This window comes from Salmo salar, chromosome ssa25 (assembly GCF_905237065.1).
Source record: "Salmo salar chromosome ssa25, Ssal_v3.1, whole genome shotgun sequence".
NCBI classification, from domain to species: Eukaryota; Metazoa; Chordata; class Actinopteri; order Salmoniformes; family Salmonidae; genus Salmo; species Salmo salar.
In genome coordinates this window covers 16,814,254-16,838,695 of record NC_059466.1, presented here as the reverse complement: position 1 = coordinate 16,838,695, position 24,442 = coordinate 16,814,254, and the positions used below count along the sequence as shown (strand labels likewise).

The window sequence follows — 24,442 nt, the reverse complement described above, 5'->3', positions numbered from 1 at the left end:
CCATGACTGACCCACCACCAAACCGGTCATGCTGGAGGATGTTGCAGGCAGCAGAACGTTCTCCACGGCGTCTCCAGACTCTGTCACGTCTGTCACGTGCTCAGTGTGAACCTGCTTTCATCTGTGAAGAGCACAGGGCACCAGTGGCGAATTTGCCAATCTTGGTGTTCTCTGGCTAATGCCAAACGTCCTGCACGGTGTTGGGCTGTAAGCAGAACCCCCACCTGTGGACGTCGGGCCCTCATACCACCCTCATGGAGTCTGTTTCTGACCGTTTGAGCAGACACATGCACATTTGTGGCCTGCCGGTTGGTCATTTTGCAGGGCTCTGGCAGTGCTTCTCCTGCTCCTCCTTGCACAAAGGCGGAGGTAGCGGTCCTGCTGCTGGGTTGTTGCCCTCCTACGGCCTCCTCCACGTCTCCTGATGTACTGGCCTGTCTCCTGGTAGCGCCTCCATGCTCTGGACACTACACTGACAGACACAGCAAACCTTCTTGCCACAGCTCGCATTGATGTGCCATCCCGGATGAGCTGCACTACCTGAGCCACTTGTGTGGGTTGTAGACTCCGTCTCATGCTACCACTAGAGTGAAAGCACCGCCAGCATTCAAAAGTGACCAAAACATCAGCCAGGAAGCATAGGAACTGCGAAGTGGTCTGTGGTCCCCACCTGCAGAACCACTCCTTTATTGGGGGTGTCTTGCTAATTGCCTATAATTTCCAACTGTTGTCTATTCCATTTGCACAACAGCATGTGAAATGTATTGTCAATCAGTGTTGCTTCCTAAGTGGACAGTTTGATTTCACAGAAGTGTGATTGACTTGGAGTTACATTGTGTTGTTTAAGTGTTCCCTTTATTTTTTTGAGCAGTGTATTATATAAAGTGGCATTGTTTTAAAGTGGCTAGTGATACATCTAATACATCAAGATGGCAAGATGCAGTAGATGGTATAGCGTACAGTATATAAATATGAGATGAATAATGTAGGTTATGTAAACATTATCTAATATAAATAATATAAAGTGGCAAGTGATAAATTGATTACATCAATTTTCCCATTATTAAAGTGGCTTGAGTTGAGTCAGTATGTTGGCAGCAGCCACTCAATGTTAGTGATGGCTGTTTAACAGTCTGATGGCCTTGAGATATAAGCTGTTTTTCAGTCTCTCGGTCCCCGCTTTGATGCACCTGTACTGACCTCGCCTTCTGGATGTTAGCGGGGTGAACAGGCAGTGGCTCGGGTGGTTGCTGTCCTTGATGATCTTTTTGGCCTTCCTGTGACATCGGGTTGTGTAGGTGTCCTGGAGGGCAGGTAGTTTGCACCCGGTGATGCGTTGTGCAGACCTCACTACCCTCTGGAGAGCCTTCCGGTTATGGGCGGAGCAGCTGCCATACCAGGCGGTGATACAGCCCGACAGGATGCTCTTGACTGTGCATCTGTAAAAGTTTGAGTGTTTTTGGTGACAAGCTGAATTTCTTCAGCCTCTTGAGGTTGAAGAGGCGCTGCTGCGCCTTCTTCACCATGCTGTCTGTGTGGGTGGACCATTTCAGTTTGTCCGTGATGTGTACGCCGAGGAACTTAAAACTCTCCACCCTCTCCACTACTGTCCCGTCAATGTAGATAGGGGGCTGCTCCCTCTGCTGTTTCCTGAAGTCCACGATCATCACTTTTGTTTTGTTGACATTGAGTGCGAGGTTATTTTCCTGACACCACACTCCGAGGGCCCTCACCTCCTCCCTGTAGGCCGTCTCGTCGTTGTTGGTAATCAAGCCTACCACTGTAGTGTCGTCTGCAAACTTGATGATTGAGTTGGAGGCGTGCATGGCCACGCAGTCGTTGGTGAACAGGGAGTACAGGAGAGGGCTGAGAACGCACCCTTGTGGGGACCCAGTGTTGAGGATCAGCGGGGTGGAGATGTTGTTACCTACCCTCACCACCTGGGGGCGGCCTGTCAGGAAGTCCCCAGTGCTCTGTGCTCTTCACAGATGAAAGCAGGTTCACACTGAGCACATGTGACTGTCACGCTCATCTTCGTCTTCTGACGATATTGCGAAATCGTCGTCTGAAAAGGTAGACCAAAACGCAGCAGGCATGCAGTTGTTCATTTTGAACATTTAATTAAATCAAAACGACCACAAAAACAACAAACAAGAAAACGAACGATCTACTGACAGTCTGCAAGGCACAAGGCTAACACAGAACAATCACCCACAAATAACAAACACAAACACACCCTAATATATGGGACTCTCAATCAAAGGCAGATAGACAACACCTGCCTTCAACTGAGAGTCCCAACCCCAATTAACCAAACATAGAAACAGACATACTAGACTAAACATAGAATACATGAAAACCAAACAGTGCCCAAAAACCCTGGAATACTAAATCAAATGTCCCTTCAACAAACACACCACCCCGAACCACATAAAACGAATACCCTCTGCCACGTCCTGACCAAACTACAATACCAATTAACCTTATACTGGCCAGGACGTGACAGTACCCCCCCCCTTAAAGGTGCTAACCCCGGAAGCACCTTAACAAAAATAACCCCAAGCAACACCAAAAAGAAAAATTCCCCCCTACTAAAGGGAGGGAAGGGAGGGTGGCTGCCGTCAACGACGGCACTGTGCTACACCCCCCCTCCCCAACCCACCTATCTCTGGAGGTGGCTCCGGCTCTGGCCGTTCCAGGCTGTCGGGGCAGTCTGGCAGCTCGGGACAGTCTGGGCAGTCTGGCAGCTCGGGACAGTCTGGGCAGTCTGGCAACTCGGGACAGTCTGGGCAGTCTGGCAACTCGGGACAGTCTGGGCAGTCTGGCCACTCCGGCAGTTCAGGGCAGTCTGGCCACTCCGGCAGTTCAGGGCAGTCTGGCCACTCCGGCAGTTCAGGGCAGTCTGGCCACTCCGGCAGTTCAGGGCAGTCTGGCCACTCCGGCAGTTCAGGGCAGTCTGGCCACTCCGGCAGTTCAGGGCAGTCTGGCCACTCGGGCAGCTCCGACGACTGTTGACTGGCGGGCAGCTCCGACGACTGTTGACTGGCGGGCAGCTCCGACGACTGTTGACTGGCGGGCAGCTCCGACGACTGTTGACTGGCGGGCAGCTCCGACGACTGTTGACTGGCGTGGCTGGGTTTACGCACTTGAAGGCTAGTGCGGGGAGTGGGAACAGGACGAGTCGGACTGGGTTGACGCCCTTCCGGGTCCGCACGAGAGACAGGAGCTGGAAACCCAGGGCTATGGAGGCACACAGTCGGTCTTGATCTTACCTCCTGCACAACCCGTCTTGGCTGGATGGAACTAGTAGCCCTGTACGAGCGGGGTGCTTGTACAGGGCAGACTGGGCTGTGCAGGGGCCTGATGGTAGCCGTGCGTAGAGCGGGAGTTGGGTAGCCTGGTCCTCGGAGGCGTACCGGCGACCAAATGTGCTGCGCAGGCATCCTCCTACCAGGCTGGATGCCCGCTCTAGCACGGCACCTGCGAGGGGCTGGAATAGTGCGCACCGGACTGTGCGTGCGTATGGGTGAGAGAGTGCGCTCCTCAGCGAAACATGGCACTCTCCACCCCATACGCTCCTCCATATAACCACGGGTAGCTGGCTTCCGGCTCTTCCTAGGCCTAGCCAACCTACGCGTGTGCCCCCCCAAAAAAGATTCTTGGGGGTGCCTCTCGTGCTTCTCCCTCAGTGCGTCCATGGCCTCGTACCTCCGCCTCTCTGCCTTGGCTGCCTCAATTTCCCACTGCGGGCGGCGATAATCCCCAGCCTGGTGCCAAGGTCCGGCCCCGTCCAGAACTTCCTCCCAGGTCCACTTCTCCCGCCAGTCCAACTCGAAGTCCCTCTGCTCCTTCCTCTGCTGCTTGGTCCTGGAGTGGTGGGTGATTCTGTCATACTTATATTCGTCTTCTGACGATATTGCGAAATCGTCGTCTGAAAAGGTAGACCAAAACGCAGCAGGCATGCGGTTGTTCATTTTGAACATTTAATTAAATCAAAACGACCACAAAAACAACAAACAAGAGAACGAACGATCTACTGACAGTCTGCAAGGCACAAGGCTAACACAGAACAATCACCCACAAATAACAAACACAAACACACCCTAATATATGGGACTCTCAATCAAAGGCAGATAGACAACACCTGCCTTCAACTGAGAGTCCCAACCCCAATTAACCAAACATAGAAACAGACATACTAGACTAAACATAGAATACATGAAAACCAAACAGTGCCCAAAAACCCCGAAATACTAAATTAAATGCCCCTTCAACAAACACACCACCCCGAACCACATAAAACGAATACCCTCTGCCACGTCCTGACCAAACTACAATACCAATTAACCTTATACTGGCCAGGACGTGACAGTGACAGAGTCTGGAGACGCCGTGGAGAACGTTCTGCTGCCTGCAACATCCTCCAGCATGACCGGTTTGGCGGTGGGTCAGTCATGGTGTGGGGTGGCATTTCTTTGGGGGGCCGCACAGCCCTCCATGTGCTCGCCAGACGTAGCCTGACTGCCATTAGGTACCGAGATGAGATCCTCAGACCCCTTGTGAGACCATATGCTGGTGCGGTTGGCCCTGGGTTCATCCTAATGCAAGACAATGCTAGACCTCATGTGGCTGGAGTGTGTCAGCAGTTCCTGCAAGAGGAAGGCATTGATGCTATGGACTGGCCCGCCCGTTCCCCAGACCTGAATCCAATTGAGCACATCTGGGACATCATGTCTCGCTCCATCCACCAACGCCACGTTGCACCACAGACTGTCCAGGAGTTGGCGGATGCTTTAGTCCAGGTCTGGGAGGAGATCGCTCAGGAGACCATCTGCCACCTCATCAGGAGCATGCCCAGGCGTTGTAGGGAGGTCATACAGGCACGTGGAGGCCACACGCACTACTGAGCCTCATTTTTACTTGTTTTAAGGACATTACATCAAAGTTGGATGAGCCTGTAGTGTGGTTTTCCACTTTAATTTTGAGTGTGACTCCAAATCCAGACCTCCATGGGTTGATAAAGTGGATTTCCATTGATTATTTTTGTGTGATTTTGTTGTCAGCACATTCAACTATGTAAAGAAAAAAGTATTTAATAAGATTATTTCATTCATTCAGATCTAGGATGTGTTATTTTAGTGTTCCCTTTACTTTTTTGAGCAGTATATCATTTTTGTGCATTTCTGAGCGATGATCTATTGATTCCTGGGTTCATTTCATGTTTTCATGTGTATCTGACCTGTTCGCTGTTCAAGCAGGCAGAAATACAAAACTCGTCATACCTGCTGTATTTCTGCCTGCTTGAACAGCAATAGCTCAGATACACATGAAAACATGAAATGACAACGGGAATCGATATAACATCACAGAAAAATACAAAAATATATCTGTTGATTTGATGGTCTTCTGTGGCAGCACTTTCATAATTAGCCTACAGGGTATCTGTAATGCTGACTGTTCAGATTTACAGTCGTGTCTTTTTCCCCATCCAGTTTATTCAATGACTATCTTCAGGGCATCAGATAAGTTAAATTCATTTTCTTTCAACATAATAATCGGCACGTTTATCTTGAGTAAGTAGACAAGTTTCTCAAAGGTTGGAAATGTACATTTCAATTGATTTAGGACCTTAGTCAATATGTCACTATGGCACCATAGACAGGTTGGTTGTTTAGCAACAAAACAGACGCGTGCACAAATATGGAGCAAAACAGAATGGGTTGGTTTAGATAGTTTACATGTTGTCAACAATGTTTAGTCTCCAATGTTTATTGAAAACATGAAGTTGCACAATGAACACTTGTTATCTCTCAAATACATTGTTACAGTTGTTGGTTAGTAAGAAAGCACATTTTTGCCATATTAGCATAGACGTGACATTAGTGAAAATACCTAAAAACAAGACATGGTTTCAAGAACAAGATAAAACTAGCTGAAATTAGCCACCTACTATTCCCCACATGGCAGTTTCTTGTCATTGTTGCTAGCCATCCAGAATCACAACATCACACGGCCTTCTGCCACGTTGTACACATCGTTTTTGTGACGCTCTCAGCTAACCTGTGTATATCTCTGCACAGCACTGGAATAATTAATGATATTTCTATGAATGGAATAAGGATTTTCAGAGAACCTGGGGGTGTTCTCTTCTATAACAGAATCCTAGACCTCCAACCGCACTTCAAGTCCTCAGACCTGATTGTTCACATAGAACAGTCATATTAACTGGTTGTCAAAACTAGTCGAGCGGCGCGGCCAAGGCATCATGTAACGCACCCTCTTCCAGAAGCTTGAGTTGGGCAGCGTCGACCCACGCCTTCCCTCCTGCCACATTAAGGGGGCACTCTTGCGGACCAGGTGCTGCAGGCCGGGGGGCAGGTGTGTGTAGCCACCCTCCCCCATGTCCCCCAGCTGGATGAGGATGATGCTCATCTCACTGTGGACCAGAGCCTGGTAGAGCCCCACCTGACAGTCATAGTCCTCCGCTGTGGTCAACGAAGACGAGTAGCCCCTTTGGCCACATGAGCCTTGACCTCCTGAGCCTGACCATGTGCTTGAGCTGGGGGTCAGGATGACAATCAGCCACCTGCTCAGCCGCATGCAGGCCTCCACCAACTCCATGCGGTCTGGGGACAACAGAACAGAGAGGAGCGGGAGAAGATAACTTTTGACTTTATTACTGTTACATTTGCTTCTTAGAGGGCAGGACACAGTCTGAAAGAACCAACCTTCTCCAGGTAAGTCGTCTCTGCCGTAGATGAAGAGTCTAAAGCCACACTTCTGCTCCAGGACAGTGGGCAGAACGCTGCACACAAAGTTATACACTTTCTCATCCATGTCTTTGTCTACGCCATCCATCTGGTAGACAACGTAAGCATCATAGACCTTCCCATCTGAAAACACAGACAAAGAGGAGGTTTCTGTCAAACCTCAGCAGGAAAGGAGTAGATTGTAGAGATTTGATTAAATTATATTTCAACTGAAATTGAGTTATTTTATAATAAATGGGCCATTACTTCTACTCTTGCAGTGGGATTGACCCCAGCCAGGACCTGTTAAAAAGGGCCTACTGCAGACAACTGCACTGCACAATCAGTGGCCATGCTTCAGTGTGGTGACTAAGAACTAAATGTAGTAATATGTTTATATGGTATCCAATACTATATAGATCATGTAGGCTGAATAAGCATTTCTGTACAATGAAATATCTTAGTGAAATAGCATCATTAAACTTTCAATAAAATCATTAATAAAATCATTAAACAGTGGGTGGCTAGATGTTCTTACCCTCAGATCGACCATAGCGTTTGAAAACTCCACGGAAGAGGAGCACCAGATCGATGTCAAACACTTTGATGGCCACAGCAGCTAGCAAGAAGAAGAGCAGTAGCACCACACATAGACCCATAAACATAAACCCTGTGGGGGATGACAGGGAGAACACAACACCAAGAAAGTTACACAGTTTGTATGTGTGAGTTTGTGTCTGTGTGATGTTTGTTTAAGAGTGTGTGCACTAACCTCTTTGCTTGAGAGTAACCACTGCAGAAGTCCATTTCTGGTCATTCATTGCAACACACGTGAACTTTGACTGGAGGTCTGTAGTAGTCACTGTGTTTATGGTCAGGATAGCCGTGAAGATACTCCGCATTGAAGAAACCTCCACCTCACTACAGTAACACATACACACAAAACATTCACACAGTAATTTCTAAACGGTGAATCTAGGGTCTTGTTTTCAAGGAAATGTGTAAATTCTGTTACCTTGTTCTCAAAAACAAGTGTGTGTGTGTGTGTTTGCGTGTATGCATGAATCCGTGAGTGTGCGTGCATGTGTGTACCTACCTGGTGGTGTTCACTGAGTAGTCTTGCTGCTGCAAGCGCACTTTCACGCCATTAATCTCCCACCACACGTGACAGTTGTCTTCAATGTTCTGCCCACAAAACGCTTCACACCTCAACTTCTTAGTGGTGTCTATGAAGAACAAAAGATACTCTGAAGACAGATATACCGGGCAAACCAAGTCAAGCACAACACAAGTATTTGAACGTTTTTGAGCCCGGTTTGATCCCTACACAGGTCAGTGGTCTCTGTGCTTCCGTTTCTAGGCAGGTTGATCTGAGGAGGATGCGAGGCAGCGGGAGCTGAAGGAGACAAACACACAGTTTAGTCAGAAAGATACTTTTGGATACATTCAAAACGTTGTCACTGATGTTATTGATGATTGTTGCTGCCACAAAGACCACATGTGATATGAGGGTTACTTTTGATGTTGCTTTTGATTGTTTGTTTGATATACAATGGAGCCTAGAGTTTCCATATTTGTTGACCCTGCTGCCATCTTGGATGAGGTTTCAGCAAAGCTCAAATCAAATAAATAAAATGCTGAGAGGATTGACAGAGCTGTCATCAAGCCACAACCTACTTGCCTTTGATCTTTAGTCTCCTGGATGCAGAAGTGTTGAGAACAGTCCCATTGTGCTCCCACGTACACACACACGTATAGATGCCCTCGTCTGCTTTGGAGGCATGGTACACCCACAGATTTCTCTCAGACTCGTTTGGAATGGGACTGAAATTCTGAAGTTAAAGACAAACAATTTGACAAACTTCTTTGCTGAAATAACAGTAACACTCCTGATTCCACACATCAAGAGCAGGTGCAACCCTTAGGAGCATTAGGACAGGAGTTGAGAACCAATGGTAAATAGTTTTGCAGGATTGGGGTTTGTGTTAGCATTCTGGTCATGTTCAGTACCTTATACCAGGCTAAGTTTTCTTTTCCATCCTGGCACAGTTTTTCCACTGGGTCAGGACATGGGATAGCGATGTTGTCTGCTGACTCTGAGATACTGTTAAATAGGACTGACTGATCGAACGGTTGGGCTTTGACCACAATCACCTCTGTCACAAAAATTAGGCAGGTGTCTGCTCCCTTTCTCCTGGAACATAGGCATATACAGTGGACTAGTTATCCAAAAGGGAACCAACAGGGTTCTAACTGGGGGCCAGCCGAAGAACCCATTTAGGCTGTAGATAGCAAATGTTTTTTTCCAAGAGTCTATACAGCCTGAATCGAAGCAGTTTAAAAACTTAGAAAGTTTCCTTACAAGCCAGAATGTTGAATACATTTTTATTACATGTGACCCTACCAGCTGTCTGTGTCGTTGGTCCTTCAGTGGGTCGAATTTTGAGACAAAATATCCACAGGAAAGTATTATCTACCCAACTTTATAGTGCCAGTACTGCCGTTGAAATGTTTATCACCTGTCACGTGCTCAAAACCATGTAAACACCTGCAAAATTTCCGTCAGTATGCATGTATCATCGTGCATTTCCTTCCATCTTGTGCTTGGCCTTAGGTCAGGAGCAAACACATCTTTATTGCCACACACAGAGTTCTGCGTTTTGAAGTCGGTAATAATAGTTTTCTGTGGATATTTTGTCTCAAATTTCAATCGGCAGAGTAAGTTGAAATAGAATTTTATTCAGCGTTTGCACAAGACAAGCGACCCTTAGGTTTTTTCTTTGTAAATGTGCATGCCTACCCTAGCCCTATGTACACATCCAGGTTCAACACTAACCCTAGACTCAACCCTCACCCTAACCCTCCCAAACAGGGCTCCCCTGCACTCAATGACCAATTTAACCCCTAAACACACGCACACACACAGTTGTTGTATTACCAGTAGGTGTAGTACTGATCAGAGTCGTTGATTAAAAGGGGGAGGAAGAAGAGCACCGGTCCATGATGATGCACACGCTCTTCCTCAGAGGACGGGAGCTCTTGGGTTCTGTTTCTGTACCAGGTAAACTCAGTCACGCTGGCCCAAACCAACTCACTCAGGTCATAGTAGGCTGGCAAACTAAGGCCCTCCCCCTCTGTCACAGTAGTTTCATACTTGTCAAATAGTTTACATGGGGACTCTGCCAAAATATGAACATACATTACCCGATTAAGTTGCATGTGAAGGAAAAGAGGTCTATTCTTCAAGGTACAATATATTCACTATTCCTTGTAATAATAGGATGTAGAAATGTGTGAAATATGAAGAAGATGCTATACCTGTGTAATGACCTGTTGTAGTGGGGTTTAAGGACATTTCTCTCTGGGCAGAAATCCTAGTCAAACTGAAGAGCAGAAACATGAGACCACCATCCACCAACTACAAGACAAGGGGAACAAAGAAAATAATGTTACCTTATTGTAAAGTCGGACAGGAACTATCATTCCACACAAGACCCTATAATAAAACATCAAGAACATGTTTTACTTGTTTTTACAATAAATTACATACCTATTTTCAAGAGGGAATAAAATACATATGCAGAATAGTTTTTTAGGTTCAGAGTGAATAATTACTGAAAGGGCTTACCCTGAAAGTGAAGTACATTTTCTGAAAAACAGGAACTTGCATCCACTGATAAGAAAGAACAAGAGTCATATTTCTCTTTCAAGATCTTTTTAGGATATCCTGTTATTGATACTGCAGAAATTATGAAAACTGAAATGTTGACAATGTAGATTATTGAAGTGGCCATGTAACATATTAAGCTTGAATGAAGAAACCATGACATGCAACATGACCTCTATGGAAAATAACCCGTGTTTGCTACAATTTTTGTTCAAATCGCTTTGGTGCTATTTTCACAAGCATGTGGTGAATTTTCAAAACTCTTAGTACAAAACTCCAAACTGGTAACACTTTTATTGAGGAAAGTACTGTATTCTTACACTGTTTTCACATTAGGCATACATCTGCACTACCCATCAAAATGTACTGAAAATCTTATTGTCATCATTTCTTTCCCATGTGCGATCAGGTGTGTTCATTGAATACATATTTCACAATAATTCATGCAAAATAGAAATGTATTGTTTAGATATAATTACAGCTAAGAATGAATCTTTTCCCCAAAATCTACCAAGTTTTAATCCAGGTAATTCATATTTATCCAGTGACCATTTAAAGCATTTAAAACCAAGATATGGTTCTCCCCAAATAAGAGAGCGCTGAGCCACCTTGTTGACATGGCTGCGCCACTATGTAATGATTTCAGAGCAAATTAAACTGATATTTAGTAATGAGTATATCTTTGATCGCCAATGACATTGTTGTGAATTTTGAAACAGACCGTTCATAAATTCAGATTGTTATCATGCTCCTCAATTAATTCCAGCCAGGTCACCCGTGATACATGTCAGTGTTAGACGTCCATCCATGTCTGAGGACGTCGGGAGATGTAGAAACCGGCCACTAGGGGCAACAGTGACCGCTGTTACCTTCAAGTAGGTTTTGGTTTTGCTAGGGCGTTGTGGATGGGCGTAAGCATCTGCTTCTGGTGTAAAAGGTTGCATATTTCGTTTTAAGCCTATCCCAACACTTAACCTTAACCATTCTGAGCTAATACCTAACCTTAATATTTTAAGTTAATGACTAAAGTTAACCTTAAACACTTCGACATTTGACGTTTGGAACAACTTCGAATTTGGCGTTTGAAAACTTGAATGAACATCTTATACATGTTGCAGCATTCAGCGCATTTCAGCAGTAGGCTATCTTAACACAGAGTGTGCCCAGGAAGCACAGAACACATCCCGAGTATAGCTTTGCTGAATCATAAAAACTTCGTAACAGTAGTCAAACAAAAGACCAATGAGCAAAGTTGCTTAGCTTGCTAGATAACCTCCTTCAAAGAATGACAGAATACAGTGCATGATTCAGACCCCTTGACTTTTTCCACATTTTGATACGTTACAGCCTTATAAAATGGATTCAATTGTTTTTTCACACAATACACACAATACCACAAAATGACAAAACAAAAACCGTTTTTTAGAAATGTTTGCAAATGTTTGCAAAAACTTAAATATTTGGGTATGACGGTACAAGCTTGGCACACCAAGCGTGGCACACCATTCTTCTCTGCAGACCCTCTCAAGCTCTGTCAGGTTGGATGGGGTGCGTCGCTGCACAGCTATTTTCAGGTTTCTCAAGAGATGTTTGATCGGGTTCAAGCCCTGGCTCTGGCTGCGCCATTCAAGGACATTCAAAGACGTGTCCTGAAGCCACTCCTGTGTTGTCTTGGCTGTGTCCTTACAGTCGTTGTCCTGTTGGAAGGTGAACCTTTTGCGCCAGTCTGAGGTCCTGAGCACTCTGGAGCAGGTTTTCATCAAGGATCTCTCTGTCCTTTGCTCTGTTCATCTTTCCCTTGATCCTGACTAGACTCCCAAACCCTGCCACTGAAAAACATCACCACAGCATGATGCTGTCACCCCCATACTTTACCGTACGGACGGTGCCGTGACGCTTGGCATTCAGGCCAACGAGTTCAATCTTGGTTTCATCAGACCAGAGGATCTTGTTTCTTATGGTCTGAGAGTCTTTTAGGTGCCTTTTGTCAAACTCCAAGCGAGCTGTTCTGTGCCTTTTACTGAAGAGTGGCTTCCGTCTGGCCACCCAAAGGCCTGATAGGTGGAGTGCTGCAATGATGGGTTGTCCTTCTAGAAGGTTCTCCCATCTCCACAGAGGAACTCTGGAGCTCTGTCAGAGTGACCATCGGGTTTTTGGTCACCTCCCTGACCAAGGCCCTTCTCCCCCGATTGCTCAGTTTGGCCAGGCGGCCAGCTCTAGGAAGAGTCTTGATGGTTCCATACTTCTTCCACTTAAGAATGATGGAGGCCAATGTGCTCTAGCGGACCTTCAATGCTGCAGAAATGTTTTGGTGCCCTTCCCCAGATCTGTGCCTCGACACATTCCTGTCTCAGAGCTCTACAGACAATTCCTTCAACCTCATGGCTTAGTTTTTGCTCTGACATGTATGACTAACCGAGGGCGAAGAGTGGAAATAGTTTAAATATCAAGGTATTTTAACGGAGGCCAACTCTGTCTAAAAAATATCCATAGCCTATCTACTGTCATATCGTTTGATGATCACATATTCTCTACCAAAGCTCTCATATGGGCAACAAGTATGAGACAGCGCAGAGAAGCGAGGAAAATGTTATGGCTGTATTTTGACATGCGTAGGCGAGATACGTGCTTTGATAATGCAACCTACAGTAGGCTATATGGATTACAGAGTTAGGAAGTTAGGAATTTTAATATGAGAATGGAGATTTTGGGTGTCAGTGGTATTGGGACTGGATAGGAAAATAGCCTTGGCTATAGAAAAGGAGAAGATAGAATCTTACCTCATTCCTCTCTGAATTGTTAACAGACTTTATGTCTGTGACAGAGGTGCCTATCACATTTGTGACTGTCTGAAGAGACACAATGACAGCTCAAAGAGGCACATGTTATTTTATAGGCTATACAGTGGGGGTTTCCAGTAGGGTTTTTTTTAACTGCATTCGGGTCGCCTGTGCAGTCCAGGAGTGTCAATTATGCTTGTGTTTTCAATTAATGGTGACTTTGTGTGTAAACACCCTAGGTTAAAGGCTTCAATGCGACAACCTGTTTGGAGAATGTGCTGTTATTTTTTGCTAATCTGATGCTGTGTATGTTGTGTATTTGTGGAATTTCATTATTGCTGACATCGAGGGATATGTTGCGTCTTCCTGAGTCTTGTCATTACATTTTTGGAGGAAAAATGAAGAGTGTTCCCATGACAGCCCCGGGATCCCGGTTACCTATGTTAATCCCTAATTACAAAATAGGTGTACTGTAATCACATGAAACAAATGAAATGAAAATGAAACAAACATAACGTTCAGCAGACACTAGTTTGCATCAAACCTGTCTTTAGCATTTGGCCAAAGGTTCTCATCGACACAGTAACTATCCTTATTGTTCATGAACCTGGGGAAAAACCTTTTGTCATGGCGAATCCAAGCCTGACATGCTGTAGGTCTGGATTAATGTCATTACATGCTTCATCCATGGCCTGAAGGAGGGTGGCTCATGGGGATGGCAATCATACACCTTCTACCTGTATTCCAATCCTGTATTGTATTTAACAATATTGTGTTGCACTTATATATTTTAATATTAATAATGGATTTATATAGTAAGAGGGAAACTCACCTCATCTACCACCAATGTGTGGTACCAATTTGGGTGATGATGCACAGCAATAATTTTGTGCCAGAACGCTCACCATACATTAACTAGCATTGTGGACAGTTGAGGTGTGATATACAGTGAGCTCCAAAAGTATTGGGACAGTATCACATTCCCTGCTGCTCTGGCTCGGCACTTCAGCACCCCAGAACCGAAACGATACAATGACCACCAGGCTAAAGTGCATACTGTCATCTTCAACCTGAGCGCATTTCACTGTAAGGTTTACACCTGTTGTATTCGGCGCATGTGACTAATAAAATTTGATTCGATTTGATTTGATCCACATTGGGCGTACCGGCCATAAACCAAAGCACCGTCCGTACATAGTCCCCCCCCACCCCAGGGGAGCAAAAGCACTGGAACAAATTCACCCATACGTGCACTAAAGTAGCAAAAAATTCAGCACCTGGACCCACATTCCCAGCATTCAACAATACTCTTTCATGGTCCTGTGTGGCTCAGTTATTGAGAGCATGGCACTAGCAACACCAGAGTTGTGGGTTAGATTCTCACAGTGGTCACATACAAAAATGTGTGGATTCACTTTCGTCACTTTGCATAAAAGTGCCTGCTATGTAAATGGCATATATTACAATAATACAGTACTGTGCTGGCAATGACATTTCAGTGAAGCAGTGTGAAACCTTCCCTTCATAAAGATCCCAGCAACTTGGTTTTGGAAACATGTTTACTGTTTAGGGGATGTATTTGTTACATACAATCAATATAATTTTTTAAATCATAATAATTATCATCATAATAGTTTATATATATATGCTTTATACGTTTATACCTTACATTTAATTATGTAGTACTCAAAATATGCAGTAGACAAACCAGTTTAAAATCTATAAATTTACCAAACAGTTAAGTGATTATCAATTTTGAGCAGTCGGATTAATTAATAGTAAAATGTATTTTAACAAATTAGAAGATAATCATATCAAAAATGATGTGAGCATGGTTTTGTAAAAACAATTATTTTATTTGAACAATTATTTTATTTGAACATGTATTGCAATGTGATACGTATTCTAGATGAAACACTAAGTTTGATGAAAAAGTGTCTGTATTATTTTGCCGAGCTTATTTTATACTTAGTCAATAGAAAATGTGGTTAGAGTTTTGAAACAACTGCCTTTCTGATGATCTCTTTTGAGTTTTGTACAAAGCGTTGTGAAAACTTACCACATGCGCAGAAAAAGTCATCTAACAAATAGCATATTTTACAATAGTTTTTCAAATGTTGTACTGCACAGCTGGTGTACTGTAGATGCTTGCTGATTAGACAACCATGAACCATATTCTGATGACAATATTTCAACCATTGGAACCTAAACATCACATAAACAGCACAATTTCAACATAGATGCATACATTTCCACATATTGCCTGTTGAAGCATACTCAGCATTGCACAGAAAAAAACAACACTTAAACTGAACTGTAATCTAATCAAATGAATTGCAAGCCTTACCTACGCAGCAATCCTCCCTCAGTCTAAAGGAGCATCTGAGTAGAATTTACACAGTAGGTGTATATCTGGAACTGGAATCTGCTAAATATGAGCAAACTGAGCAGTGTAAACTTTTCTTGTAGGCCGGAGTATGGGTAGTGCTTCTAGCAGGTATTTGCATATTTCCATTAGGGAAAGCCTATTCTGTGAAGTGTGCTAGTGCAATAACTAAATTCTCCCTTGCAGTCCTTCTAAACATTGCAAGTTTTTAAGACATTGGCAAAGGGTAAAATCTACAAAACTTAATCCACTCTGTTCGTACCAGATTCTAGTTTTGGGAACAGAAAATTTGTATTGAGGTCAAATGTTTCATCCTTGAGACAATTTACATAATGTAGGTCAAAATCCATCTCGCTCCATCTTCTTCCACTGCCGGCCACTGTGCTTCCTCTCATCACCATATTTGGTAGTGAGTGGAAACCCCAACCGGATGCTTCACACTTATATATATTTTTTTATTTAACCATTATTTAAGTAGGCAAGTCAGTTTTATTGCAGTACTGACATTTGGTCATACTGTAATGCCAAAATTCAAGTGTGTTATTTTTGATATAACATGCACTCTCCTCTCTAATAGGGGACCAGCGTAGTCTCCCTGAGCTGAGAATCATCCTCCTGGGGAGGGATTGGCTGGAGAAGAGACAACAAGAAACACCATCCTGGACAGGAGGGACGTGGAGATGTGTATAAGGAGAAAAGGTTTAATGGACGGCCGGCAGGTCACTGTGGTCAACACATCAGCCAGATGCATCCAGTACTCTGTACAGGACCCTTTCCTTGTCCATCATAACATAAAAGCAGGTCCTGTGTGGCTCAGTTGGTAGAGCATGGTGTTTGCAATGCCAGGGTTGTGGGTTCGATTCCCACGGGGGACCAGTACGGGGAAGAAAAAATAATAAATGTATGAAATGTATGCATTCACTAAGTTGCTCTGGATAAGAGCATCTGACTGTAATGTAAATGTAATAAAACCCAGCATATCCATGTATCAACCAGGTCCTCATGCCTTCCTCATGGTCATCCATTTGAACTCACGCAAAGGCAGGGAATGGACCGTAGAGGGCCCCCTCAAGCTTCTCAACCATATACTCTGGAGACACATGATGGTAGTGTTTACCCAATGTGAGAAACTCAGGGGAATGTCACTAGAGGAACACATAGCGAGACATGGGTTTCTCCAGGAGATGGTGGGGAAGTGTGGGCATAGGTACCATGCTTTAAACACTAGGGTGATGATGTCACTCAGGACACTGAGGTGAGGAGGAGGGCAGAGGAGGAGAGGGTGAACCTCAGATTGATGAACGTTCAGAGACATAGGGACACACTCAGATCTCTGCTCAGGGAAAAGGATATACATTTTTGTAACCAAATAAGTTCCCCCAAAACTTTGAGGCTGGACACATGACATCACACAGTGTGACATCACCATGAGGCAAGTCACAGTGGTGGAAAACCCAGGTGGCATGGGCGATAATGCACTGTTGACACTCCAGAGAAATAGGACTACACCGAGCTGTCCTTGTGGTTGTACGGAGTGACAAAATATTCACAGAGACAGACGGGTCAAGAGCAGAAGAACAACTGAATCTGATTGGTCGGTCAGTCTGGAGTCAAGCTATAGTGTTATTCACCAAGGGGAGAAAAGCTTGGAGATACAGCCATTGGACATCACATCGAGAGATGGCCTGCCTGTCAGTGGCTTGTCAATAAATGTGGCGACAGGTTCGTGTCTTTGATAACACAAGACCGGCTGGAGGCCTTCAGGTCAAAGACTTTCTGAAGAAAATTTAGGAGACAGTGGTGGGAAACGATGGTGAACACTGGCTCAAAATGTACTGGGAGCTCAGGGAGAGCATCAAGAAGTTAACAAAAAGCTCTGAGGAGATTGGGAGAAGACTAGAGGAGGAAGAGAGGGAGAATGACACGCTTAAAATGATGTTTGAAGAGAGAGGAAATATATAAGAGACATGAGGAGAAATATGGAATGTTGAAAGAGATAAAGCAGAGAAACACAATGAGAGAAAAGGGGATATAAGACAGACATACGAAGTACAAAGGAGAGAAAGAAGCTCTCAAACAAATGTGTGTGCAGAAAGACAGAGCATTGGATCAGATGGAAAGGAAGCATGAATGAGAAAGTAAAGAACAGAGAGACAAGATGGAAAAGAGAAAGTTAAGAGGAGTTGAATGCCATGATTGTTGAGACACAGAAGGCGTTACAAGAGAACAAACAAAGGTATGAAATGAAAGAAGTGGAGATATCAAAGCTAGAGAGAGATGTAGCGGAGTTTAAACAGCAGAATAAAGTGAGAAGACATGATCAACCATGTGAAGATTAAGGAGGATCGAATACAACTACACAGAGGAATCTACAGCACCTGCTAGTGGTTATGTGGACATGGTAAACATCTCAGTGAGTGTGAGATATATTATTATACATCAATATATCTCTCCTTATCAGATCTAATTAACCATAAGAAGTTTAACCCTTGTTTTTTAATAAACTGAATAAAATGTGGTAATGTCTGTATACTCAACATAGACATTTGGGAAAGACACAGATGTTGTCACAGAAGGAAGAGGAGAAGCAGAAGGACACAGCGGACGAGAGCAGAGAGTTGGAGATGAACAGAGAGAAGCACCATGGTTGAAGGTTGGGGCAGCAGTACTGGGGGCAGTGGCTGGGGACATGGCTGGCTCTGTGAGGGCAACACTAAGTGCAGCCACAGGGACTACTATAGAGGCTGCAGCAGGGGTCCTGCTGGGGAGTTTACTGATACAAGAGGAAGAGGCCAGAGAGAATAAAGTGGAGTCTGATTCCGCTGATTATCCATTGAAACAGTTGACCCAGCACACTGTAGAATCTGTGTAAGAGGCAGAATACTAGTTCTGTAAATGGTTTTAGGGAGACCTTTGCATAAAGGGATAGTTTGCCAAAAATACACATTATATTTTTTCTCTCTCTCGTACAAGCACCTTTTGGATCTGTGTTGAAACGTATCTACTGCTGAACAGCAATGGCCAAATGCTCAATTACATTTACAGAACTTCTGATCATTTTCTTGTGTTTGTTCCTTACTTGGATCACCTTTTGCAAAACCTTCAATACAAATGTCATCAGTGAATACAAAATTAATAAGTGTTTTGTTCACAGAATATTAACACCTTTTTTTCATTAGAAGAGAAATGTGTGCAATTGTGTTAATGGTTTCCAGCAATCAGTAAATACTACATTCTAAATCATCCTATCAGTATCACACCATGTACAATAAAGGGAAATATCGAGGCAATGGGGACTGTCTAATTGTTATGATTTTTTACAATATCACAGACATGCAGAGAATGAAGTTGGGTTAGTTCTAAGTAACTTTGAGTTACTCAGAAGTCATCATCTCCAACATTGTGACATTCCATCACAGAGCTTTGCTTTTGTGTGGATTGAGGCCTATATATTCATATATGTTCTGTTCCTCTATTGTCTTCACCTTTCCTGATTTCTATTGTGGATGGTGTTTCTGTGCACAAATGGAAAGTCTACAAAACTATGAGCAAATATGTGCAATCAAAAAGTATTCAGACCCCATCACTTTTTCCACATTTTGTGACGTTACAGCCTTATACTAAAATGGATTAAATCGTTTTTTTTCCGCCAAAGGTCTATACACATTTACATAAGTATTCAGACCCTTAACTCAGTACTTTGTTGAAGCACCTTTGGCAGCAATTACAGCCTCAAGTCTTCTTGGGTATGACAACACAAGCTTGGCACAACTGTTTTTGGGGAGTTTCTCCCATTCTTCTCTGCAGATCCTTTCAAGCGTTGTCAGGTTGGATGGGGAGCGTTGCTGCACAAGTCTCTCCAGAGATATTCGATCGGGTTCAAGTCCGAGCATTGGCTGGGCCACTCAAGGACATTCAGAGAATTGTCCCGAAGCCACTCCTGCATTTTTTGGGCTGTGTGCTTAGGGTCAATGTCCTGTTGGAAGGTGAACCTTTGCCCCCGTCTGAGGTCCTGAGCGCTCTGGAGAAGGTTTTCATCAAGGAGCTCTCTGTACTTTGCTCTGTTCATCTTTACCTCGATCCTGACTAGTCTCCCAGTCCCTGCTGCTGAAAAACATCCCGACAGCATGATGCTGCCACAACCATGCATAACCATAGGGAATATTGTCCAGGTGATGAGCGGTGCCCGGTTTCCTCCAGACATGATGCTTGGCATTCAGGCTAAAGAGTTCAATCTTGGTTTCATCAGACCAGAGAATCTTGTTTCTCATGATCTGAGAGTCCTGTAGGTGCCTTTTTTGCCAACTCTAAGCAGGCTGTCCTGCGCCTTTTACTGAGGAGTGGCTTCTGTCTGGCCAATACCATGAAGGCCTGATTGGTGGAGTGCTCCAGAGACTGTTGTCCTTCTGTAAGGTTCTCCCACCTAAGGGCTCTGTTTACCTCGGCTCCCGTGCTGGCAATTCCGGATCCCTCTTTGGCGTTCATAGTGGAGGTGGACTCGTCCGAGCCTGGAACCGTGCTCTCTCAGCGTTCGGGCACGCCACCGAAGCTCCACCCCTGTGCCTTTTTCTCGAAGAAGCTCAGCTCGGCGGAGTGGAACTATGATGTGGGGGACCGGGAGCTGTTGGCTGTGGTTAAGGCTTTGAAGGCGTGGAGACATTGGCTTGAGGGGGCTAAACACCCTTTCCTCATCTGGACTGACCACCGCAACCTGGAGTACATCTGGGCAGCGAGGTTCCTCCGCCCCCTCTGGACATCGAGGGGGCCCCGGCGTACTCCGTTTGGTCCATCCTTGATTCAAGGCGTCGGGCGAGGGGCCTTCTATACCTCGTGGAGTGGGAGGGGTACGGTCCGGAGGAGAGGTGCTGGGTTCCGGTGGAGGACGTGTTAGACCCTGCAATGCTGCAGGAGTTCCACCGTCTCTGGCCGGATCACCCTGCGCCTCGCCCTCCGGGTCGTTCCCGAGGCCGGTGTCGGCGTGCTGCCGGAGCCGTGCGTCAAGGGGGGGTACTGTCACGACTTCCGCTGAAGTCGGCTCCTATCCTTGTTCAGGTGGTGTTCGGCGGTCGACGTCACCGGTCTTCTAGCCATCGCCGCTCCACTCTTCATTGTTCTATTTGTTTTGTCTCGTTTCCCTGCACTCCTGGTTTATATTCCCTAATCACACTACATATATATTCCCTCTGTTTGTTTTTGTTACATGTTTCGTGTTACGCGCCAGGCTGGTTTTTCCCCGGGTACCGTGTTGTACCCAAGTGTGTTTGTTGTTTAACTTATGCATTATTGTGACTGTTGTCGCGCTTTGCACTTTTGCCATTAGGCTGGAGGTTTTTGACGCAGTTGGGTTCTGATCACAACTCTCCGCTCTCCTGCACCTGACTTCTTACCAGTAACGCACGCCTGACAGACTACTGGCTCTCACTGTGACAATGTCCCATTGTTGCGACAGTGTTTTCGGAAAGACAAACATCCCACTGGGCACAGACATCAGTTCAATGTATAGTTTTTATCTACATTTGGTTGAGTTGTCAACTAACGTGAATTCAACCTGAAATCCCCAAAACATGTCACCATGTCATTGGATTGAAGGTTTTTTTTAAGACGAAACTTCCTTCCGTTGATTACTTTTTGCAAATCCAATCCATATTCCATGTTCATTTAACGTCATAACTTTCTTTGTTGAAATGACGTGGAAACAACGTTGATTCAACCAGTTTTTGCTCAGTGGGATTATGGAGACTCGGACGCCAGTAACGTCTGCTTACTTCTGCCCACTTCCTGTTCTGAGCTAGAAGTACACACTCAGTCAGTGCTGTCCAGAATCCTTGGGACATCCCTACATTAAACCCTGACCTTAAACCTTACCCTTACTCTAACCTTAACCATAACCCTTACCTAACAATAGCCTTAAAACCTCACTAGGGTAGGGGGCACTATTTTCCCCTCCGGATGAAAAGCCTGCCCAAAGTAAACTGCCTGCTACTCAGGCCCAGAAGCTAGGATATGCATATAGGTAGAAAACACTCTAAAGTTTTCAAAACGGTTAAAATAATGTCTGTGAGTATAACAGAACTGATATGGCAGGCGAAAACCTGAGAAAAATCCTTCCAGGAAGTGGGATTTTTATTTTTGTAGTTTTCTATTGAATGCCATTACAGTATCCATTGACTCAAATTGCACTTCCTATGGCTTCCACTAGATGTCAACAGTCTTTAGAAATTGTTTCAGGCTTGTATTCTGAAAAATGAGGGAGTAAGACCATTTTGAATGAGTGGACCATTCATGGTCCCAGAGGTTATTCATGCGTGCGACCGAGAGCACGCCTTTCTTGTTTTCCTTTTATATTGACGAAGCTATTGTCCGGTTGAAATGTTATTGCTTATTATGACTAAAAACAACCTGAGGATTGATTATAAACATCGTTTGACATGTTTCTATGAATTTTACTGATACTTTTGGGATTTTTCATCTGTCTCTTGTGACTGCCTTTGAGCTTGTGGATTACTGAACAAATCGAGGGAACAAAAACTGAGGTTTTTGGATATAAAGAGGGAATTTATCAAACAAAACAAACATTTATTGAGTAAATTGGAGTCTTGTGAGTGCAACCATATGAAGATCATCAAAGGTAAGTGATTCATTTTATCACTATTTCTGACTTGTGTAACTCCTCTACTTGGCTGGTAACTGTTTGTAATGATTTGTCTGCTGGGCGCTTTTCTCAGATAATTCCATGGTATGCTTTCGCAGTAAAGCCTTTTTGAAATCTGACACCGTGGTTGTATTAACAAGAAGTTAATCTTTAAACCGATGTATAACACTTGTATGTTTTATGAATTTTTATAATGACTATTTCTGTTTTTGAATTTGGCGCTCTGCAATTTCACTGGATGTTGGCCAGGTGGGATGGTAGTGTCCCACACCCCCTAGAGAGGTTATTAACCCTTCCCTTAACCATTTTACATTTCAACTTCAATGGAGGGTAGGGACGTCCCAAGGATTCCAGATAGCACGGACCACCCACTTTCTCCTCATGTCATATGCTTCGGTCCTCTCAGCCAACCAGGGAGGAGATGAGCCACCAATGCCCTTTGACCCTTGGAAGCAAGCCTATCAGCAGCTTTCCTCTCTCCATAACGTTCTTTAGAATTGTGTTTTTTATATGAGGTTGAGGAGGTGTTCCTACCATGTTCACCTCTTGTAAAATATACAGTCAGGTCCATAAATATTTGGACATTGACCAAGTTATTATTTTAGCTGTCTACCATAGCATATTGTATTTTAAATTAAATAATGAATAAGAGCTGAAAGTGCAGACTTCAATATGCTTTAATTTGAGGGTATTTACATCCAAATTGGGTGAAGGGTGTAGGAATTACAGCACTTTTTATATGTGGTTCCCCCTTTTTTAAGGGACCAAAAGTAATTGGACAATTGGCTTCTCAGCTGTTCCATGGCCAGGCGTGTGTTATTCCCTCATTAGTTAATTTACAAGTAAGCAGATAAAAGGTCTAGAGTTGATTTCAAGTGTGGCATTTGCAATTGGAATCTGTTGCTGTTAATCCTCAATATGAAGTCCAAAGAGCTGTCACTGCCAGTGAAGCAAGCCATCATTAGGCTGAAAAATCTAAACAAACCCATCAGAGAGATAGCAAAAACATTGGGTGTGGCCAAATCAACTATTTGGTACATTCTTAAAAAGAAAGAACACACTGGTGAGCTCAGGAACACCAAAGGCCTGGAAGACTATGGAAAACAACTGTGGTGGATGACAGAAGAATTCTTTCCATGGTGAAGAAAAACCCCTTCACAACAGTTGGCCAGATCAAGAACACCCTCCAGGAGGTAGGCGTATCGGTGTCAAAGTGAACAAGAAGACTTCAGAGTATATACAGAGGGTTTACCACAAGATTGGTAAGCCTCAAAAAGAGGAAGTCCAAATGAGTTGGCCAAAAAACATCTAAAAAAGCCTGTACAGTTCTGGAACAACATCCTATAGACATTCTGGTACAAGATGATCTTTGTATCATCTGATGGGAAGAGAAGAGTATGGAGAAGGAAAGGAACTGTTCATGATCCGAAGCATACCACCTCATCTGTGAAGCATGGTGGAGGTAGTGTTATGGCATGCGGATGTATGGCTGCCTCTGGAACTGGTTCCCTTGTATTTATTGAAGTTTTAGGGCTATATTATCTGCTCAGATTCAGCCAAAGGCTTCAAAACTCATTGGACAGTGCATCACAGTGCAGACTGCGAAAGGAACCCAGTAATTTTCTTAAGGAAAATATGTGGAATGTTCTGCAAGGGCCAAGTCAATCACCTGATCTGAATCCAATTGAACATGCATTTCACTTGCTGAAAGCAAAACTGAAGGCAAAAGACTTCAGGCAGTCATTGACTGCAAAGTATTACAATCATAAATTAAATTGTGAGTTATGTTAGTTTGTCCAATTATTCGAGCCCCTAAAATTGGGGGGCTATATATACAACTGGTTGTAATTCCTACACTGTTAAAAACAATTTTGACAAATCCCTTATATTAAAGATGAAAATCTACACTTAAAGCACATCTTGATCGTTTTCGTTTCAAATCCATTGTGGTGGCGTACAGAGCCAAAATGATGCAAATTGTGTCACTGTCCAAATACTTATGGACCTGACTGTAGTACAGTATATCTCCCCCTCGCTCTTATATTCACTGTGCATCATCTCTCTGCTGTGGGAGCCATTTTTTATTAATGAGCAAATATAATGGGAGGGTTCTATGATTCTACTAGTCTATACATTCTTACCAAGACAGTCAGCTAGAGTTTGTTTGCTGTTGAATATTACTAAGGCACTTATTTTCAACTGAGCTAT

At 44.1% G+C, this 24,442-nt stretch overlaps 1 protein-coding gene across 3 annotated transcripts; it reads right to left on the bottom strand.

The window, feature by feature from the left end:
• Positions 1-5,750: 5,750 nt before the first annotated feature.
• On the bottom strand, positions 5,751-15,659 carry LOC106586276 (interleukin-1 receptor-like 1). 3 transcript variants are annotated; one of them, XM_045707722.1, is made up of 12 exons: positions 15,544-15,659; positions 10,378-10,422; positions 10,068-10,167; positions 9,688-9,928; positions 8,760-8,943; positions 8,431-8,581; positions 8,077-8,145; positions 7,846-7,975; positions 7,521-7,670; positions 7,288-7,412; positions 6,729-6,893; positions 5,751-6,626 (listed from the first exon to the last, which is right to left on the bottom strand). In XM_045707722.1, the coding sequence occupies exons 2-12, from the start codon at positions 10,417-10,419 to the stop codon at positions 6,217-6,219; spliced, it is 1,767 nt and encodes a 588-aa protein (XP_045563678.1). In that variant the 5' UTR covers positions 10,420-10,422; positions 15,544-15,659; the 3' UTR covers positions 5,751-6,216. The 3 variants fall into 3 exon arrangements, with proteins under 3 accessions (XP_045563678.1, XP_045563677.1, XP_045563679.1); XM_045707721.1 differs by having other exon boundaries at positions 7,288-7,419; positions 7,522-7,670; XM_045707723.1 differs by lacking the exon at positions 15,544-15,659 and adding an exon at positions 10,203-10,245 and having other exon boundaries at positions 7,288-7,419; positions 7,522-7,670; positions 10,068-10,132; positions 10,378-10,402.
• Positions 15,660-24,442: the final 8,783 nt, after the last annotated feature.